Source organism: Mustela nivalis, assembly GCF_964662115.1.
Source record: "Mustela nivalis genome assembly, chromosome: 10".
Taxonomy (NCBI): domain Eukaryota; kingdom Metazoa; phylum Chordata; class Mammalia; order Carnivora; family Mustelidae; genus Mustela; species Mustela nivalis.
The window spans coordinates 99,928,729-99,951,132 of NC_139029.1; the positions used below are offsets into that span (position 1 = coordinate 99,928,729).

General features: G+C 38.3%; 1 protein-coding gene across 1 annotated transcript in view; it reads left to right on the top strand.

Annotated features, from left to right (window-relative positions):
- Positions 1-22,404, top strand: part of LOC309841674 (uncharacterized protein) — a 44,591-nt gene that overhangs the window by 7,876 nt on the left and 14,311 nt on the right. Inside the window, exons 2-4 of the mRNA XM_082684962.1 lie at positions 14,830-15,010; positions 17,864-17,999; positions 18,654-18,740. Of these exons, the coding sequence (XP_082541088.1) occupies positions 14,944-15,010; positions 17,864-17,999; positions 18,654-18,740 (290 nt within the window). The 5' untranslated portion in view covers positions 14,830-14,943. The remainder of the gene's footprint in view (positions 1-14,829; positions 15,011-17,863; positions 18,000-18,653; positions 18,741-22,404) is intronic.

Here is a 22,404-nt window from a genome sequence, read left to right on the forward strand (position 1 = left end):
CTCTGTACTCCTGAAATACTAATATCATTGCAGTCCTCTGGAAAATCATGGACATCTTCCCTGGCCCTTTCATAGGCAAAGCTCTCTGCTTGGGTACTCTCCTACTCTCCCCTACCTCCTTCCTCCTTCACTAGGCCAACTCATATACAGACCTTCTCTGATTCTCCAGGCTGAGTAGGGGACTCTATGTCAGTGCTCCTAGACCACTTGCTGGTTTACTTGTATCTATCACCAGTTGTACTGTGTACCCTTTCCTCATTCTTCAGTCTCATCCTACCTAGAGGCAGAAGATAAAGTGAGAAAAGTAAAAGGTAAATAATGAGTGAATGCTCATTCATTCAATTTGGGAGGACCATTAATCATAGTAGAAAGGGAATCAGATAAGTTCACTTTAAAAAAAAAAAAAAGAGTTTAGGGACCCCTGGGTGGCTCAGTGGGTTAAGCCGCTGCCTTCCGCTCAGGTCATGATCTTAGGATCCTGGGATGGAGCCCCCACCCCCACCCCCGCATTGGGCTCTCTGTTCAGCAGGGAGCCTGAATCCTCCCCCATCCCCACTGCCTGCCTCTCTGCCTACTTATGATCTCTGTCAAATAAATAAATAAAATCTTGGGCACCTGGGTGGCTCAGTGGGTTAAGCCTCTGCCTTCAGCTCAGGTCATGATCCCAGGGTCCTGGGATCGAGCCCCGCATCAGGCTCTCTGCTCAGCAGGGAGCCTGCTTCCTCCTCTCTCTGCCTGCTTCTCTGCCTACTTGTGATCCCTGTCTGCCCAACGAATAAATAAAATATTTTAAAAATAAATAAATAAATAAATAAATAAAATCTTTTTTAAAAAAAAAGATTTTATTATTTGTCCAAGAGAGGGACAGAGACAAAGATAGAGCACAAGCAGGGGTTGCAGCAGGCAGAAGGAGAAGCAGACTCCCTGCTGAGCAAGGAGGCTGAAATGGGACTCGATGCTGGGATTCTGACCTGAGCTGCAGGAAGCCACTTAACTGACTGTGCCACCCATACCTCCCCAGATAATGTCCCTTTTAAATGCTGGCTTCGACTCAGAAAGAGCAGGGCAAAAGGACAAGATATGAAAGAAGCCACTATTCGAGCTCCCTTTGGCAGCACACATAACTAAAGAAGCCACTATTCATAACCTAAAACTGTCCGGATGGCTGAAAAAGTGTTCAATAATTAGAAGATGCCATGTGGATCTTGGAATCCAAACACCCATGTGTCTTCGGACAAGTAATGAGTCCATCTGGCCATGTCAATAAAAAGTACATTATTTCTTAGCTGCAAGTGTTATCCTAATACATCCAGAAAGAGAAGTCCTCCAACATCAGCCTGAAGGGAGAAAACATGTTTACTTAACACTCATGACTCTACCACTTGTATCAAAAGAAATATGATCAAAAAGAAATGTGATCAAAAGAAATCATTAGTGCTATCAGCCCCAGCTTTCTGTGCAGCCAAGACAACCTATTTTAGTTACAGAATGGCGTATATATTAAACGATCCCCGCTTGGGCCAGGGGAGAGGAAAGGAGGCTATCTAGAAATGTCTCCATCTCTCTGTGTGTCCATCCATCTATATTTCTGTGCACTGGAATGTCATTCTAGATTTTCCTCATTCAAAGGAATGATTTTCCTCATTCAAAGGGCCCATGCGGAAAGGCAACCCAGAAACGGGTATTTTAACAGATACCAGTTGTTGATGTAATAAAACTCCTGCTATGCCTTACATGACAATTTATTTTCAAATAAAATCGTAAAACATGTTTCCATTTTCCTATTACCCCGCCTGGGAAGCAGAGTGGTATTTTCATCTGAAACTTTTCCTTAAGCCAGGGTATAGCTTCCTTCCCTCTGCGCTGAGTTATGTGAGTCTGGCCTATTTTTCTGTTGACAGCACAATGGACACACTGCGAGGAAGAGTCTCTAAGGAAGAAGACATTTAGTTTTGTTAACTGGTTACACCGTGAACTTAACTGGTAACTTTACCGATCCGCCCCGCTCAGTTTCCATCATGTCTGAGCCAGGAGGTGGCAGGACAAAGGTAGGACAGGACGGCTCGGTCACTGCTAGCTCTCGGGCACACAGGGGACTGCCTTGTCCCTCATCCACCCTCTACTGCTCATGACACATGACAAATATTTCTGGCTTGGGTTTTTTGGGTTTTTAAAATTTTTTTAGTTAAAAGATACAGATAGAAGATACAGACATGGAGATCAATGGAACAAAATAGAAACTCCAGAAATAGACTTACACAAATACAACATTTGATCTTTGACAAAGTGTAAAAACACAGGTCAGTGGAGGAAAGATGTTCTTTTCAACAAATGGGTATTGGAGCAATAAGTTATCTTTAAGGAAAGAAAGAAACCTTAGTATAAAATTCACACCTTGCATAAAGATTAACTCAAAATAGATCATAGGTCTAAATGAAAAACATAAAACAATAAAGGTTTTAGAAGAAACACAGGATAAATCCTTGTGATTGGGGTTAGGCAAAGAGGTCTTAGGAATAACACCAAACAGATGATCCATTAAAAAAAAAAAAAAAAAAAGAACAACAACAACAATAAAAGAAAACCAACAACTGATAAACTGGACTTCATCAAACTTAAAAACTTTTGTTCTTCCAAAGACACTATTATGAGAATGAAGAGACAAGCTAAGGACTAGGAGAAATATATCTGAAAACTGCATACTCCATAATGGACTTGTATCCAGAATATACAAAGGATTCTCAAACTCAAGAGCAAGAAACAAATAGCACAATTAAAATATTGGGGGGGGGGGCGTGCCTGGGTGGCTCAGTGGGTTAAGCCTCTGCCTTCAGCTCAGGTCATGATCTCGGGGTCCTGGGATCAAGTCCCGCATCCGGCTCTCTGCTGGGCCGGGAGCCTGCTTCCTCCTCTCTCTCTCTCTCTCTCTCTCTCTCTGCCTACTTGTGATCTCTCTGTCAAAAAAATAAAATCTTTAAAAAAAAATATGGGAAAAGAACTGAAATAGACATTTCACCAAAGAGGATATAAGAATGGCAAATAAGCACATGAAAAGATAATCAAAATCATTGACCATTAGAAGAATACAAATTAAAAGCACAATAAGATACCATTTCTTACATACTTTTGAATGGCTAAAATCTCACAATACCAAGTGCTGACACGTATACAGGGCAACTAGAACACAATACAGTTCTGCTCAGAATGTGAAATTGTACAGCTACTCTGGAAAATGGCATGGTGACTTCTCAAAAAGCTAAATATAAATTTGGCCCCAGCAATCCCACAGTGAGGTTTATAGCTGGGGGAAATGAAAACTTGGATTATATGAAAACCTGTATGCAAACATTTGCAGCAGCTTTATTTGTGATAGTCAAAAGCTGGATATCCCCCCAAAGTTCCTCAACAGGTAAATGGATAAAGAAACTGGGACTTGCCCACCAAACTACTGTGCAACAACAAAAAGCAACAAACTACTGCTAAACAGAACATGAGTGACTGAAATATACCATGCTGAGCGAAAGAACCCAATGTCAAAATGTTACATACTGTATGATTCCATTTATTTGACATTCTGGAAAATTCTCAAAAAAAAAAATCAAGCTATAATGATGGAGGACAGATCAGTGGTTGTCAGGGTGTTTGGGGTGAGGTGAGGATGTGACTACAAGCAGATAGCTGAGAGAACTTTTGGGCTGGTGGAACTGTTCTGTATCCCAATTTGGGTGGGGTTTTCTTGAATCAAATATATGTTAAAATTCATAGAAATTTTCACCAAAAAAGTATTACCATAGATAATTTTTAAAACACAGAAACCCAACCATATTGATCATAATGGAAATAAAATCAAGTTACCAGATTCCTCATAATATATTCTGTTATTTTATTGAAAATATATAAATATTCTGTAAAGTAACCAAATAGTGCCTTTCTTTAAAAAGACTTTTTTTTTTTTTAGAGCAGTTTTAGGTTCACAGAAAAATTGAGAGAAGGTGCAGAAATCTCCTATAGATCCCTCCCCACTCCCCTCACATTCACAGCCTCCCCCATTACCAACATCTGCCACCAGAGTAGAGATTTGGGCGGCTGATGAACGTCATTATCACCCAAAGTCCATAGTTTATATTATGTTTCAATCTTGGTATTGTATCTTCAGTGTTGTTAGATTTGATTTGCTCATTTAAAAAATTTTTTAATTGTTTTGACCTAGGGTTTGCAATATACACTTACAACTAATTCAAGTCTACCTTCAAATAACACTATACCACTTTATGGGTGGTATGAATACCTTATAACAACAAAATTATCCTAATTCCTTCCTCCCATCCCATCTCTCCCTGGTATCATTGCTATCATTCATTTTACTTGTATATAAGGACACATAAATAATACATACACATAGAATATACATAAGCATACATAATTGAATACATTGTTGTTTTTGTTTTTAAAGATTTTTTTTTATTATTTATTAAAAAGAAACAGATAGTATGAGCGGGAGAAAGGAGAGAGAAGGAAGAAGCAGACTCCTGGTTGAGCAGGGAGTCTGACATGAGGCTCAATCCCAGGACTCTGGGATCGTGACCTGAGCCTAAGGCAGACACTTAACCGACTGGGCCACCCAGATGCCCCAATTGCATACATTGTTGCTATTATTTTGAACAAACTGTTTTCTGTTAGCTCAGTTAAGAATAAAAAAATAAAATTTTTAACAAATGCTGTTAAAATATCTATACTACCCAAAGCAATTTACACATTTAATGCTATCCCTATCAAAATAGCAACAGCATCTTTCACAGAACAAGCAATTTTAAAATTTGTATGCAACCACTAAAGACCCTCAATTGCCAAAACAATCTTAAAAAGCAAAGCAAAGCAAAGCAAAGCTGAAAACATCATAATTCTGGACTTTAAATTACATCACAAAGCTGTAGTAATCAAAACAGTAGGGTGATGGCACAAAGATAGACACATAGATCAAAAGAAAGGAATAGGAAACCCAGAAATGAACCCACAATTATATAGTCAATTGATCTTTGACAAAGCAGGAAAGAATATCTAATGGATAAAAGACACTCTCTTCAATAAATGGTGTTGGGAAAATTGGACAGAAATATGTAAAAGAATGAAAATGGACCATTCTCTTCCACCATACATAAAGACAAATGGATAAAAGACACTCTCTTCAATAAATGGTGTTGGGAAAATTGGACAGAAATATGTAAAAGAATGAAAATGGACCATTCTCTTCCACCATACATAAAGACAAACTCAAAATTAATTAAAGACCTAAATGTAAGACCCAAAACCATAAAAGTTCTTGAAGAAAGCACAGGCAGTAATTTCTCTGACATCAGCCATAGCAACTTTTTTCTAGATAGGTCTCCTGAGGAAAAAGGAAACAAAAACAAAAACAAACTACTGGGACTACATCAAAATAAAAAGCTTCTGCAAAGTGAAGGAAGCAATTGATAACACTAAAAGGCAACCCTTGGAATGGGAGGAGATATTTACAAGTGACATATCTGGAAAGGATTGGTATCCAAAATATATAAAGAACTTATACAATCCAACACCCCAAAACAAATAATCCACTTAAAATAAGGGCAGAGGACATAAACAGACATGTCTCTAAAAAAGATAGACTGATGGCCAACAGACACACAAAAAGATGTTCACCATCACTTACCACACGGAAATGCTCATTACAATGAGATATCACTTCACGCCTGTCAGAATAGATAAAACCACAACACAAGGAACAACAGGTGTTAGTGAGGGTGTGGAGAAAGGGGAGCCCTCTGAGACTGTTGGTGGGAATGCAAACTGGTGTAGCCACTCTGGAAAACAGTATGGAGGATCCTCAAAACGTTAAAAATAGAACTACCCTACAACCCAACAAATACACTACTAGGTATTTACTCGAAGAATATAAAAATACTGATTCAGAGGGATATATGTACCCCCCCCCATGTATATAACAGCATTATTTACAATAGCTAAATTATGGAAATAGCCCCAGTATCCATCAATTGACATATGGATAAAGATATGTGCTATATCTATCTGTATCTATATCTGTCTGTCTATATCACAATGGAATATTATTCAGCCACTAAAAAGAATCAAATCTTGTCATTTGCAACAAGATGGATGGAGCTAGAGAGTATTATGTTAGTAAAATAAGTCAGTCAGAGAAAAACAAATACCATATGATTTTACTCATATGTGGAATTTAAGAAACAAAACAACTGATCATAGGGAGGAAAAAAAGAGACAAACCGAGAAACATACTCTTAACTATAGAGAATACACTGATGGTTCCCAGAGGAGAAGGGAGGGGCATTGTTGAAATAGGTGATGGGGATTAAGTAATGCACTTGTGATGAGCACTGGGTAAAGTATGAAAGTGCTGAATCACTAAATTGTACACCTAAAACTAATATTACACTGTATGTTAGGTTACTGAAATTTAAATAAAAATTTAGGGAAAAAAAGGTTGTTCATTTTATAATCTTCAGTGCTCTTTTTTTTCTGTATGTAAATCCAAGCTTCTGACCTATGTTATTTTCCTTCTCTGAAGAACTTCTTTTAATGTTTCTTTCCAGGCAAGTCTACCTGGCAACATAATCTCTCAATTTTTGTCTGAGAAAGTCTTCCTTTCTCCCTCACCTTTGTTTTTTGGATTTGTGTGTGTGTGTGTTTCTTCTTTCTTTCTTTTTCTATGTTAGTTACGATACAGTACATCATTAGTTTTTGATGTAGTGTTCCATCATCCATTGTTTGCATATAACACACAGTACTCCATGCAATACATGCCCTACTTAATACCCATCACTAGGCTCACCCATCCTCTCACCCCCCTCCCTCCTAAAACCCTTCCCTGCAGGAAGCATGAGGACTTTTTTCCTGGTAATTACTGTAAGGATCTGGTAGTGATCCTAAAGGTAAATCTCACAAAATTGTGGGGGCCCCTCATGACTGGGTCACTGGAGTTTTTATCTCAGAGTTGTCTGCACTGAGCCTCCAACAGTGTGTCAACCATAGTTCAGGTTTTCCTGTCCTGCTGCTGGTTCCCAGGGAGGTTTCTTTCTCCACATTTCTGCTCTGGGAAGCTGGGACTCTCTGTATTCACCTGTCTGTCCAGTTGTTTCCTGGAGTCCATAGTCTCTCATGGTTCCTCTCCCACTCTGATTTCTCCCTCTTCATTTTTCCCTTCCTTCTCCTAATGTCCTCCATGCTATTCCTTATGTTCTACAAATAAGTGAAACAATATGATAATTGATTTTCTCTGTTTGACTTATGTCACTCAGCATAATTTCTGCCACTCCCATCCATGTTGATGCAGAAGTTGGGTATTCCTCCTTTCTGATGGGTGAATAATATTCCACTGTGTATATGGACAACATCTTCTTTATCCATTGATATGGTTGAAGGGCATTTGGGCTCTTTCCACAGTTTGGTGACTGTGGCCATTCCTGCTATGAATACTGGGGTACAAATGGCCCTTCTTTTTGCTACATCTGTATCTTTGGGGTAAATACCCACTAGTGCAATTGATGGGTTATAGGGTAGCTCTATTTTTAATTTTGGGGGGAATCTCTGCACTGTTTTCCAAAGTGACTGTATTAGCTTGCATTCCCACCAACAGTGTAAGAGGGTTTCCCTTTTTCTACAACTTCTCCAATGGTGGTTGTTTCTTGCCTTGTCAATTTTTGCCATTCTAACTGGTGTAAGGTGGTAGCTCAATGTGGTTTTTTTTTTAGAGATTTTATTTATTTATTTGATAGAGAGAGACAGCAATAGAAGGAACGAAAGCAGGGTAAGCTGGAGAGGGAGAAGCAGGCTCCCCACTGAGCAGGGAGCCAGATGTGGAGCTTGATCCCAGGATGCCGGGATTGTGAGCCAAGTCAAAGGCAGATGCATAACAACTGAACCACTCAGGTGCCCCTCAATGTAGTTTTGACTTGAATTTCCCTGATGGATAATGATGATGGACATTTTTTATGTGTCTGCTAGCCATTTGTATGTCTTCTTTGGAGAAGTGTCTGTTCATGTCTTCTTCCCATTTTTTGGCTTGATTAATTGTTTTTTTGGGTGTTGAATTTAAGAAGCTCTTTATAGATCTTGGATATCAGCCATTTGTCTATAGTGTCATTTACAAATATATTCTCCCATTCCTTGAGTTACCTCTTTGATTCATTGACTGTTTCCTTTGCTATGTAGAAGATTTTTATCTTGATGAAGTCCCAAAACTTCATTTTTTATTTTCTTTCCCTTATCTTTGGAGATGTGTCTTGAAAGAAGTTGCTGTGGCTGATGTTGAAGAGGTTACTGCCTATGTTCTCCTCTAGGATTTTGATAGATTCCTGTCACATGTTGAGGTCTTTCATCCATTTTGAGTTTATCTTTGTGTGTGGTGTAAGAAAATGGTCTAGTTTCATTCTTTTGTATATAGCTGTCCAATTTTCCCAGCACCATTTATTGAAGAGACTGTCTTTTTTCCATTGGATATTTTTTCCTGCTTCGTTGAAGATTAGTTGGCCAGAGTTGAGAGCCCATATCTGCGCTTTCTATTCTGTTCCATTGTTCTATGTGTCTGTTTTTGTGCCAGTACTATACTGTCTTGGTGATCACAGCTTTGTAGTAAAGCTTGAAATCAGGCAAAGCAATGCCCTCAGCTTTTTCTTTTTCAACATCTCCTTGCAATTAGGGGTCTTTTCTGGTTCCATACAAATTTTAGGATTGTTTGTTCCAGCCCTTTAAAAAATGCCATTCATATTTTCATCCAGATGGCATAGAAAGTATAGGTTGCTCTGGGCAGCACAGACATTTTAACAATGTTTATTCTTCTGATCCATGAGCATGGAATGTTTTTCCATCTTTTTGCATCTTCTTCAACTTCTTTCATGAGTGTTTTATAGTTCCTAGAGTACAGATCCTTACCTTTTTGGTTAGATTTATTTCAAGGTATCTTATGATTTTTGTGGGTTTTGGTGCTATTGTAAATGGAACTGATTCTCTAATTTCTCTTTCTATTCTCTAATTTCTCTTTCTCTACATTGCTAGTAAATAAAAAGCAACTGGTTTCTGTGCATTGATTTTGTATCCTGCCACATTACTAAATTGCTGTATGAATTCTAATAATTTGGGAGTGGAGTCTTTTGGGTTTTCCACAGAGTATCATGTCATCTGTGAAAAGAGAGAGCTTGACTACTTTTCCGATTTGAATACCTTTTATTTCTTTTTGTTGTCTGATTGCTGTTCTCCTTCACTTTTGAAGGACAATTTCACAGGGTACAGAATACTATATTGGTGGTTTTTATTCTTTCAACACTTTCAATATTTCACTCCACCTGCTTTTTGTTTGCATCATTTTGGAATAGTGAGAGATAATTCTTACCTTTATTCTTTATAGATAGGTGTTTTCTCCCTTCTTCCAAAAAATTTCCAAAGATTTTTCATTTTTTAAATTTTCTGTAATTTGAATATGACATGGCTAGATTTAGTTTTAGTTTTGTTTTGTTTTATTTTTGTTGTTTTGTTTGACTCATTTGGCACTAAGTGGACTCAGTGTTCTCTGAGCTTCTTGGATCTGTGGTGTGGTATATGCCATTTGATTGGGGAAATTCTCAGTCATTATTGTTTCAAATATTTCTTCTTCTTATTTCACTGTTTCTTCCTGTGTTCTCATTACATGTATGTTACACTCTTCGTGGTTGTCCCACAGTCCTTAGATGTTTTATTCTGCTCTTTACAATCTTTGTCCTCTTTGCTTTTCAGTTTTGGAGATTTCTATTGAGATAGTCTGCAGTTCACCGATTTTTGCCTCAGTGCATCCGGTCATGAGCACATCAAAAGCATTCTTCATTTCTCTTCCAGTGGTTTTTATCTCCAGCATTTCCTTTTGGTTCTTTCTTAGGATTTCCATCTCTCTGCCTACAATGCTTATCTGTTCTTATATGTGGTCTACTTTACCCATGAGAGCCCTTCACATATTAAGCATTACTGTTTTAAATTTCCTATCTGATACTTTCAATATTCCTGTAATGTCTGATTCTGATTGTGACTTTTGTCTTTTCATGTGCTTGTAATTTTTCGTGATAGCTGGACATTCTGGATCAAAGGAACTGCTGTAAATAGGCCTTTAGTAAGGTGGTGCTGAGGTCCAGGGGAAGAGGAAGCCTTCTCCAGTTCTATGATTACGTTGCAGACTTTCAGTGAGCCTATGCCTCTAGACTGTGACCTTCATTAGTTTCTTAGTTTTTTCTTCCCCTCCTGAAGTGGGACAGGATGGTTAGAGTGGGCAGGAGTTGGCTATTTTGTTTTTTCCTACAGAGGGCTAAAGCTTATTGGAGTTGGGTCTTTCCCTTCTTCCAGGTTAATTCTTGGTAATACCCCAGCAGTATAGGCTTTGGTTAATGAGTTTCTGCTAAAGGCAGGCCTTGATGAAAAGAACAGATTGTTCTGGTGTATTTAAAAATGGTTCCTTTTCCCTTCCCTGCAGGAAGCATGAGGACTTTTTTCCTGGTAATTACTGTAAGGATCTGGTAGTGATCCTAAAGGTAAATCTCACAAAAGTGTGGGGGCCCCTCATGACTGGGTCACTGGAGTTTTTATCTCAGAGTTGTCTGCACTGAGCCTCCAACAGTGTGTCAACCATAGTTCAGGTTTTCCTGTCCTGCTGCTGGTTCCCAGGGAGGTTTCTTTCTCCACATTCCTGCTCTGAGAAGCTGGGACTCTCTGTATTCACCTGTCTGTCTCTTCAGTTTGGAGGGAATTGGTCTGCCTTGTGGCATCTTCTCTCTTATAAATCCAAGAAGAGTAGTTGATGTTTTGGGTATGTTCAGCATTTTACTTGTAGTAAATGACTAACATTTACTAACATTTAGTAAGGACTCCCAAGCTACTTACATGTGGAATCAGAGATCAGACATCCAGTAGTGTCTGTTTTGAACTCTTGTTATTTGAGCTCATGTACTGCTATTTATTAAAATGCTAGTCATGGTTTTAAACTTCAAAATCAGAAGGCTAATAAGTCAGATTGAAATAATTAAGTCTAATATTATGAGAGAAAGATCAGGAGGGTCATTTTGGACATGTAAATGTCCTATTACTGCCTTGGACAGTAACCTTTCTGAATGATACATTTTAATAACCAGGTATTCTGGAAATTTTTAAGAGGATGTAGGAAAAAGGAGGGGGAAGAAAAATATAAAATGAAGTTAATCGTTGTTATTTTGCGATGGTAGAATAATTATAGGCTTTTTTGGGTGCATTTTTAATACATTTTCTATAATGAATATATGCTACTTATAATCAGCAAAAGGTATAAATGCTACAAATTGTCATTAAAATTTTAAAAAGCTCATTTCTTGATGCTTCTCTTATATTTGCTTTCTAGTTTTGCCAATATTATTCTGCATAATTAGAGAACAGTTTCAATACAAACGTTTGAAAGTAGGAAAATGTTATTAGCACAGCTGTAAAGTATTTATGTCTGTGCTGGTTTTCTTTATTAAGATGTATCATGCTGATGCAGGAAAGACATAAACAGAAGAAAACAAAAATATAGGTCAGAGGCAGTAAGAGAACATTCATAAATCATTTTGCAGTACATGTCTATCTTTTCAAGATAGCTATATAACTTCAGGGGCAAGCATCTGACAGAAATATTTGCAAGTACTTTGGGAAATTTTAAAAGAATCTTCAGACTACACAACCAAACTCACCACCCTCTTGCTTGATACAAGTTCTGTGCTGGGTGCCAACAACGCAAAGATCCTACCAATTCCACAGCTTCCTTCTTTTGGTAAAATTAGAGAGTCAAGGCCAAAATATAAAGAATGGTACCATCAGTCCTGTACTGATGGGTGCTCTCCAGCTGGTCCAGACAAATTGCGGCAGGGAATCATGGAGGGGAAGGCTGACAGTACACTGAGAGCACACTGAGGTGAATGCTATGAGAGATGGGTGGGAGGGCGTATCTGAAGCCAGGGATATCATCCGGACAGGCATATAGGCACTGTCAGGGACTGTGGTACCAGCAGACCACCTAGAGGATGCCTGACTAGTTCAGAGAAATCACAAGACACTGAATTCCAGGCTAAGATATTTTTATTTTTCCTTGTAGGCAGTGGAGAAGTCTTTGAAGAATTTTGAACAATACACTGATATGTTAGAAACTGTTCTTTAAAGTAATTTACTTTATGGAGTACCTGGGTGGCTCAGTGGGTTAAGCCGCTGCCTTCAGCTCAGGTCATGATCCCAGGGTCCTGGGATTGAGTCCCACATCAGGTTGCCTGCTCAGCAGGAGCCTGCCACTTTCCCTGCTTATATTTGCTCTCTGTCAAATAAATAAATAAAATCTTTTAAAGCAATATTTAAAAAAAGTAAGTAACTTACTTTGCAGCTACTTGTGTATGGGATTATCCATCTCAAATGGCCTGTCAGCCTTGCAGGCAGAGAATGTGTCTGGTTCGTTGTTGTCATGGGACTCAGAACTGATACTAGACACTTCAACACCAGTGTGCAAACCAGAGAAGGGTGGCCCCTTTCCCAATACTACAAGGCTAATGTTTGCTGAGCTGACCACACCAGTGTGAGCAAGACCTTCCAGAATGAAGCAGTCCACACAGAGTCTCATGGGTTGGTAAGTAGAGCACATTAGATGTTAGCCCTGCTCAGCCCTAACATAGGGATCCTTGTGCAGTGCACAACCTACCATTACGTGGAGAACCATTACGTGGAAAACCTGAGAAGCCACACACAGGAGACTGGTTCAGAGGTGATCCCACTAAGCAGTGAACCAAGGTAAGATTAGTAGGGTTAGAAAGAAGAAGAGAGATCTGAGCAATACATAAAGTCTCTAGAACTTTGACCAGAATGGCTGCTCTGAGAGGTCCTTGGGTAGGGTCTACCACAGTCACAGGCCTTTCCTACAAATTTGGTCCATTCAGCTCCTCATTCATGCCTCTAGTAGAAAATTTTGTTTTCAAAGCCTTGTCTGAAGGCATTGGTTTCTCCATAGATCAGCCCAGTTTCCTCTAACCCCATTTGATGGTGTTCAAGCATGAGAGCTTACTCAAGGAAGCTTTGTTTCTTTGAGTCAACAGTACTTGTAAAAACCTGTCCTTGTGCTATTTAGAAAGAAACTGTGAAGGATGTGAAACAATTGGTTGTCAATAATATTCTGGTGGTGAAAAGGAAATGGTAGGGGTGGCGAGAGAGATTATTTCTCATGGGTTTCTGGGTTATCTGTGAAGACCACTTCTATCAAAGTGAGGTCCCTCTGAACCTCACACCACTCAATGTCTACTGTCCCAGAAACACTTGTTTGCCTGGTGGCATTTCTGTGTGCTCCATCTTGGTCTCTTTCATTGGTCCTTCCTCTTTCACTGGACATTTCTTTGCCAGAGTTCCTTCTAGTGTGGCCTTCTGTTTTATGTTTCACTTACTTTACATACCCATTTAGCAGTCCTACTCACACCCATGATTTCAAATGTCCCACTGCCATGACTCTCTCACTGATGATCTCCAGCTCACACCTCTATCCCAAACACCAGATCTTATGGTATCTTGACCATTTGGCATTTCCTTCTAGATATTTTGATTTCTCAAAATCAATATATCTAAAATCTAATTGATTAGTTTTCATCTTTTATCATGAAAGTAATATATTCTCATGGTAACAAGTGAAGCCATTTGAAATATACAAAGAAAAAGTAAGAACTCTACATTGCCTCTACATTTGTATACACATACCATTTAGGTTTTGCTTTGCTGTTTCTTTTCAGAAAAATAGGATAGTATTATACACATTTTCTCTGCATCTTGCCCCCTAACAATGTAGTATATACATCCCTCCTGAACCCTTGCTCTACCATGTTTGCTGCTATAGACAGAATTCACTCTTTAAATAGCTATATAGTAGTCCATGGTATAAGTGTCACAACTTACTCCACTTCTGATGGGCATTCCCTTTGTTTCAAGGTTTCTGCCTGGAAACAATACTGCAACTCATCTATATCTTCAGTAGTCTAGAGTGGCTTAAGTAATATAAGAAATTTTTTTTTTCAAAGCTTTAGATACAGTTTAGCTACCAAAGCATTCTGGCCAGGTCTGTTCCTTTGAAAAGTGAAAAATCTCCATTTTTAAATATCTCCCAATGCTACTGGTACATTTAATTTTTCTACCCCTTCTAGGGTCAGTGTTGGCAGTTTACATTTGACTCAAAAACCATCTATTTCCTCGAAATTCTCAAGTTGACTGCCACAGACTTTACATAATAATGTTCTTTTATGATTGTTTTCACCTCTTTCATACTAAATTCTTGATATTTCTCTCAAATCTGTTCTCCATCTGGTTTTATGGAGATCAGAAAAAGGACCCATCATCATCCCCAAGTTGAAGTCATCTTTGACTCTTTCCCATCCTTCGCCTTCCACATTCAATCTTCCCATCAACCCTGTCTGCCTCCAGAATAGCTCTTGGGTCTATTCATCCAACCCTGACCACCAGTCCACAGCTTTTCGACATCATCATCACATATCCCCTGGACTACACCAATATAAACCATCCCTCTTCTTCCTTACTTGTACCTTAGCACCACTTCCACACTGGGATGAGCAAGAATTTTTTTTTAATAGAAGGGGGGGGGGACCTGATTTTTATTACATATATATGGATGGGAGCCCCAAAGAGATATGAGACTCCTGGGGTGAGAAATCTTAAAATTTTCATTGGACCACATCACTCTCCTGCTCAAACTCTTAAATGGAATTGTACTTTTTAAATAATTTTTTAAATGATGATATTTATTTATTTGAGAGAGAGAAAGAACACATGCTCATGAGTGGAGGGAAGAGCAGAAGGAGAGGGACAAGCAGACTCCTGGCAAAACACAGAGCCTGATGCGGGACTCAACCCCACACTCCCGAAATCATGACCCAAGCTGAAATCAACAGTCAGATGCTGAACTGCTGGGCACCCTTGGAATCGCATTTTTGTGGTAAGTTCCAAAGTCCTTTTTATGCCTACCATCTTTTGTGACCTGAAGCCCGACTACTTCTCAGCTCTCATTTCTCGCCACTGCTCTCCTCCATTCCCATAACATTTTAGCTCCAATTATCTTTTGTATTTCTCTAAAAGCACCAAGCTAGAAAGGATGCCTTATTTTAAAAATGCTGGTGTAAAAACTGGCTCTCTACCCTAAAAAAAATTAAGTTTCCTTCATCCTACCACACACCACATTTTTAAAGTAAAATAAATTCAAATTTCTTAAATCTTGAAATAAATTTTAAGAGAATATATTTAAAATCTGGGAATTGGGTTTCAATCAAGAAACCCAGAGGGCATATTGAAAATATAGATATATTTAATGATACAAACATTAAAACTGATTACGTGAACAAAGGCACCACAAAAAACTAAGAAGGTAAATAATGGTTCGGGATAAAATATTCCACAAGGTAAATGAAGAAAAAAGGTCACTATATGTGTCAACAAAGAGCTCTCACAAAGGATAAGAAAAAGACAAATATTCCAATAGAAAATATAGGCAAAGCAAAATAAAAGGAGAATCTCTCTTCTGCACGTGCTCTCTCTCTCTCTCTCTCTCTCTCTCACACACACACACACATACACATGCACACACACACATGCACACACAATCACCACCACCAACAATAAATCAAAATGACCAATAAAATAGGAAAGACATTAAGCTCATCTTATAGTGCAGGAAATGTAAAATAAAGTAAGGAATTAAAGAAGTAATATCACTTTTTACCAATCTGACTGGCAAATGCTAAGAAGAGTAGAAAATTCTGTTGCTGACAAGGATTAGGGGGAATTATCCTTCTGAAACACTGTTAATATAAGTATGAATCATTGTTACCTTTCTGGAAAGTATTCTGGCAATATCTATCAAAATTTTATAAAAAATATATCCCAGAAATCTCACCCTTCAGAATCCAACCCCCCCAATAAATAATCATATATAATCGTATCAGATACAAGAAATAATGATGATATCATCAATAATAATAGTTAACATATCTTAGACACATTTCATATCAGGTACTGTTTTAAATATTTTACAAATATTAAGCCACTTTATCTACACAACAAGCCAATAGAGAGATAAGTGCTATCATTATTTCCATTTTACAAGTGAGCTAGAAAATAAAAGTATAAGAATGACTATTAGAGCATTATTTATGATGGAGACAAAAGGATTGCCTATCAATGGTGGAACAGCTGAATAAAAAGTGACCATCCACATCATACGACAGTGTGCACCTATTTGAAAGCATAATTAGAATTAGTGGTTCTCAACCCTGGCTACATACACATAGAATCATCTGGAGAGCTTTTTTTTTTTTTTTTTTTTAATTTTTTATTTTTTATAAACATATATTTTTATCCCCAGGGGTACAAGTCTGTGAATCACCAGGTTTACACACTTCACAGCATTCACCAAATCACATACCCTCCCCAATGTCCATAATCCCACCCCCTTCCTCCAAACCCCCTCCCCCCAGCAACCCTCAGTTTGTTTTAAAAAACATAGGTGTGTAGACCCTCCCCTAAACCAATTAAATCAGCATCTGAGGGTAGTATATATAGGTAGTATATATATAATAACCTGGAAAAAGTATGGAAATATACAGATGTGGTCATTAGTTAAGAAATGGGATACAAATGGCTCACACGGGGGGACAGAGAGGGAGGAGGAAGAGACAGGATGGAGAGAAACTGAAAAAGAGAAAGGCTTTCAGCTGCAGTTTACCATATAAAACAACACATATTCTCATAGTAGTTATCTCAAGGAATGCGGTTTCAGGTAATTTTTTAAATACTTACCTGTATTAAATATATTTTCTATAACCCTACATCATTTTTATAATTAGAAAAAAGTTTCACATTATTATTTTCTTTAAGTGATGTGTTGCTTTTAGCTCACATAATGCTCTCTGCTGGAACAAGTTCCCTTTGATTATTTTCCTGGCTAACTCTTACCTTGGAGGCCTCGGCTTCCATGTCAGTTCCTCAGAATTTGCTTGAGTTGGATTTGTTCTGTCTCACACTCAATCCTGTCCCACTGCCCTTTGCTTCTAAAGCACTTATCACAGTTTGAAATTATTTGTGTAGCTGCTAGTCTCTCTCCCCCTCCAGAGTAGAAGCCACAAGAGGTCAGGGACCAGCTCTGTTTGCTCTGCGCTGAATTCTTTGGGTCATGCCCAATGTTGGGCACATAGGAGTCTCCAAAAATCTTGGTAACAGCTTGGATCATTTCTCTTTAATAACTATCCACATGCTCCTACCTTGTGCTTGAATAATATTTTGTAGTTTTTAATGTCTGGGACTGTGTCTTACACCTTTTTATTCTCTTGACTGCTCAGTAGATCTATCTATGGCTGATTGGATATGTTGCTGATCCTTGTTTCGCTCAGGAGCATCACCATTTTCCTTTATACCATGCCCACTGCTGCTGCCACCTTCTCCTGTTGCTCTAGGAGAAAGACAAATTGGGATGAGGATCCCAACCATCCCAGAGGTTTCAATTCTTTCAACTCTACTTCAGCAACTTTGATTATAACTAGATGATCATTAGTTGCCATGTAGATTACAGTTCCCTTTCTTTGTGAGCTTCCCTCTCCCCAGCTCCCCAGTGGTAGAGTTTCCCATCCCATCTTGGTATGAACTGAATTATGTCCCTCCCAAATTTATTTGTTAAATTCCTAACTCCCAGTGCCTCAGAATGTGACTGTATTGGAGGCAAGACCTTTCAAGAGGTAATAAAACTAAAATGAGACTTTCTGAGTGGGCTCTAATCCAATCTGACTGGTGTCCTTTGCAGAAAAGGATAGAAACCAGGATGTCTGCATGAAGAAAAGGTCATGTGAGAACACACAAGAAGGCAGTCATCTGGAAGGAGCCTCAAGAGAAACCAACCCTACTGGCACCTTGATCTTGGACTTCTATCCTCCAGAACTGTGAGAAAATTGGGGCACCTGGGTGGCTCAGTTGGTTAAGCATCTGCCTTCAGCTCAGGTCATGACCCAAGGGTCCTAGGATTGAGCCCCCAGTTGGGCTCCCTGCTCAGGAGTTTGCTTCTCCCTCTCCCTCTGCCTGCTGCTCCCACTCCTGTGTTCTCTCTCTCTCTCTCTCATCAAATGGATAAATAAAATCTTTTAAAAATAAAAGTTTTTAAAAAGAACTGTGAGAAAATCAGTTTCTTTGGTTAAACCACCCAGTCAGTGGTATTTTGTTATAGCAGCTCTAGCAGACTAGCACACTCGCTTGGGTTTCCCAGAGCTGGAGAGAAACATCTTAGTGACACCACTCTTTGTTGTGCCCTCCATCCATCAGTCAACCAGTTGCCCCAGGAAGGTGGAACAACTTTTCAGCTAATGCCTTCTGAAGGGTGAGGTGTGTGTGTGTGTGTGAGTGTGTGTGTGTGCGTGTGTGTGCGCGTGTGCATGTGTGTTTGCTTTTCTGCAACAGGTTTCTGATACTCTTCCCACCTCTCCCAGAAGTTGGGGAGAGCATTATCATTCCTCTCTACTCAGGAGTTTCAATCTTAGATAGAACCACAGGAAGCTCACTATTACCACCACCCTACTTACCCCTTTATTATTTCTCTTCAGAAGGTACTCTTCAAATGAGTATCCTGATGATTTGTCTTGGCAACACAGAGTTCTTGATGGAGGCATCCAAATCAGGAATCTACTAAGGTAAAATTTTCCTTCTGAGCTTTTCCTCAGGACTTTAAGAAATGAAGAAAGTCCACAAAGGCTACATAGGAGAAAATACCTTATCCTTCCTCTGAGAAAGGAAGAACCTCTCAAAGTACATACTGGAGGCATCATCACTGAAAGGAACACTCAGACTCCACTTCTCTTTCACTACTCAGAAACCACAATATTTGTTAGTGAAACATGATTAAGGAAACCAAATGTCAAGGAAATCGTAGCTTTTTACCATAGGTTTATGGAAGTTTATAATCTACAGTTGGTATTGAGAAAATAAAATTTGGCCTTTTGGGCCCCTAAAAATAAAAATGATCAAGGTCAAACCGTCTATAAAAAACAATAACAACAATAAAAATAGAAAACAATTAATGAAGTCTGATGCCTAAACATCAACGAGTCTTTAATTATTAAACATTTCATTTAAAAAAAACCTGGTGGAACAGAATGCCAAATGACTAGTACCCATTGAAATAACTCTTTTCTATTTGACTATAGTTCCTAAACTTATCATACAAACACTAAAAATTTTTCATTACCAATTTTCTGCCTCATAGCTAAGCTTCCTTGGGGTCATGGGATAATGGAGTGAAGACAGAGACAAGTCTGATTTGCGGAACTTAGTGTATTTTTACTGTCTTCATTTTGCACTCTAGCATCAGGAGAGTCGATGTATTTCAAGCCCTACGCAGAGGAAGACTACAACAAAGTCCTATTAACAAAGGATATGTACATTAAATCCCCCCTATGCACTGCAATGCCTATCATAGCCACCTCCCAATTCATTCTCTCCCATTACCATGACAACCCTCATCAGTCATAAGCAGCCAGAACAACCAGGAAGTAAAGACTAAACCTTTATCTCCAGCTCATGTGGCTTTGTTTCAAATAATAATCTTGTTTCTCTGTAAATTCTTACCTTATTCCAACCTTGAGTAGTCAGTCATTAGCACTAGGGAGATCCAAAGATTCTTGGGCTCTTGGCACCAAGGACTGCTTAGATTCTGGTTTCCTCTTCAATATCCAGTTAAGAAAAAGATTATATAAATCTTCAGCTTTCCAGCTCAATCTAATTATACCTCAATCATTAAATGAAACTTTTAGGATCTAAGATAAATGGCAGTGCTGAATGACACCATGCAACAAATAAATTATACAAAAGCCCTGTCAAAAAGGACAGGAAAAAAACAGCATATAGGTCAACCACATCTGGAGTTTTCTGTATTCCAGCTTGAGGGCCTAGAACAGTTCACCATAACTTCTTTTGATTAACAATCTCTAGAAGCTTCCTAAACCAAAATATCTGTTATAAATATTTCAGGTTAATTGAGATGATCCAGTTAAATATAACAAACCATGGCTGTAATTACTGGGGAATTTTAATAGTTTTTCTCCACAAGCTGTGGGACACAGTAATTATTCTTCATATAGTTGATAACCCTGAACTGGGTAGAAGCCAACTACTTCTAGAAAGACTGCTTGGTAAAGTAGACAGAAAAATACATAATTGACAAATCTGTCTGCAATTTGAGTGCCTATCAATAACTTGATTTTAACCTCTTGATAAGTTAATTTTGCATTTCTTACCTTAAAGTCTTAAGTAAAGTCTGTAGAATAGCTGTGTATATTTAAGTTACGCTATAGGACACTGATAACACTTTTCTTTACATTAAACATGGCATCACACTGAAAAGTTGCAAACTCACCCAAGAGAGATGAAAGGGACCTATTTTAATGATGAGAGAAATACAGACACTTATTTGTAACACAGCATGATAATAAGTACAACAGAGATAAATACACACAAGACAACTGATGGTGTTAAAGTAAATAAAAGCAATGTTGTCTGACAGATTAGGGAAAACTTCATTGAAGAAGGAACATTTTGATTGAGCCTTAAAGGTGAAAAGTTTTCATGAGGGTGTTTAGGAAGGGAAGGATGTTCATGAAAGGAAAACAACAGCCTCAAAAGCATGGAAGCAAGTGGTGCCAGTGAAAATGGCAGAGTAAAGATCTTCAAAAACTCTCTCCTCCAGAAAAATAATGTTGTGCAGAATCAACTTTTTCAGAAATCAGTAAATTAACAAAAGCCTTGCAGCAAACTGGGCAGGATTTATTCAAGAACACTTGCTAAATTTCATTAAGAAGATAGAATTTTGTGATGTTTTAACTTTTTCTGTATTTCACTTACCAACTCTATAGTAGCCTTGAAAATTAACATACTCTATTCATGGTGAAAACTAGCAGACTGCAGCCACCAGAGGAAACAGAACGGGGCTGGAGTGCCTCCAAAGCCTCATTCCCAGAGAATTATCATTATTTCATCTGGCTAGTAGTTCCTGTCCTTGCTGTCAATATCTGACCTCATTTGCTGTCTATATTTGACCTGACTCCCACTCTAGATTCTTCCAGTACAAACAGACTTTTCCCTAAGCACCTTTGTAAAAATAATTATAATCAATTGTTTAACTTCAGGGCTGTCTGAAAAGGTGAATAATAGTTGGAGCAAACAATGGACTAACCAAGAACTTAAAAAGAAAAGCTGGTGAATGAGATGTTCATAGAAGCTTTGAAAGATCCTGTGTATTTTTGGGAATCTAAAAGGCTATGCTTATACACAGGGTTGTGCACATTCCCATGACTGTAAAAATGCTCAGAAAAGAGCTGTGAAGCCCCTATGTTCTCACCTCTGGCTGACCTGTGGCTCTGTATAAGCAAGAAATGCTTGCTAAGGCAAAGTTGTAAACTGCCTGACTGTTGAAGGAATACCCCCAACACACAAGAGTCCCTTGGCAAAGAATGGGAATTATATTGGTTCCAGGTGATTAAGAAAATCTCTATCAAATCACCAGCTGACCACTGAGTTAAATGGGTAAAGACTTCAGTGGCCACATACTACACACTACACAGATTACATAATTAGTCCAGAAAAATCACTAAACAAACAACAATAATCATAACAAGTAGAAACAACAGTAAACACCGGAGAAGGGAGGAAGCTGATTTCCACAGTTGTCATGTTATATATTTAAGAGGTCTAGTTTTCAACAACAACAAAAAATATGAAACAGTCAAAGAAAAGAGAAATGATGGCACATACACAAGAAAAAAAAGCAATTAATAGAAACGGTCCCTGAGGAAACCCAGACATTAGATTTATTAGACAAAGACTTTAAGTCCATGATCTTAAATATGTTCAGAGAACTAAAGGAACCATGTCTAAAGAACTAAAGGAAAGTATGCAAACAATGTCTACGAAATAGAAAATATCAATAAAGATGATATATGAAAAGAAACCAAATAGAAATTCTGGAGTTTAAATGCATAATAATTAAAATGAAAAATTCACTAGACAAGATCAATATTAAATTTGAACAGGAAGAAGAAAGAATCAGCAAAGTTGAAGATAGGTCAGTTATGAAAAATCAAAAGAGCCTCAGAGACCTGGGGGGAAATCAAATATACCAACAAATGCATTATAGGAATCCCAGAAGAAGAGGAGAAAAAAGAAGGCAGAAAGAATATTTGAGGAATTCCTAAATTTGATGAAAAACCTTATTCTACATATCCTAGAAGCCCAATAAATTCCAGGTAGGAAAAACACAGAGATTCACACCTAGACATATCATAATGCTGAAAGACAAAGAAT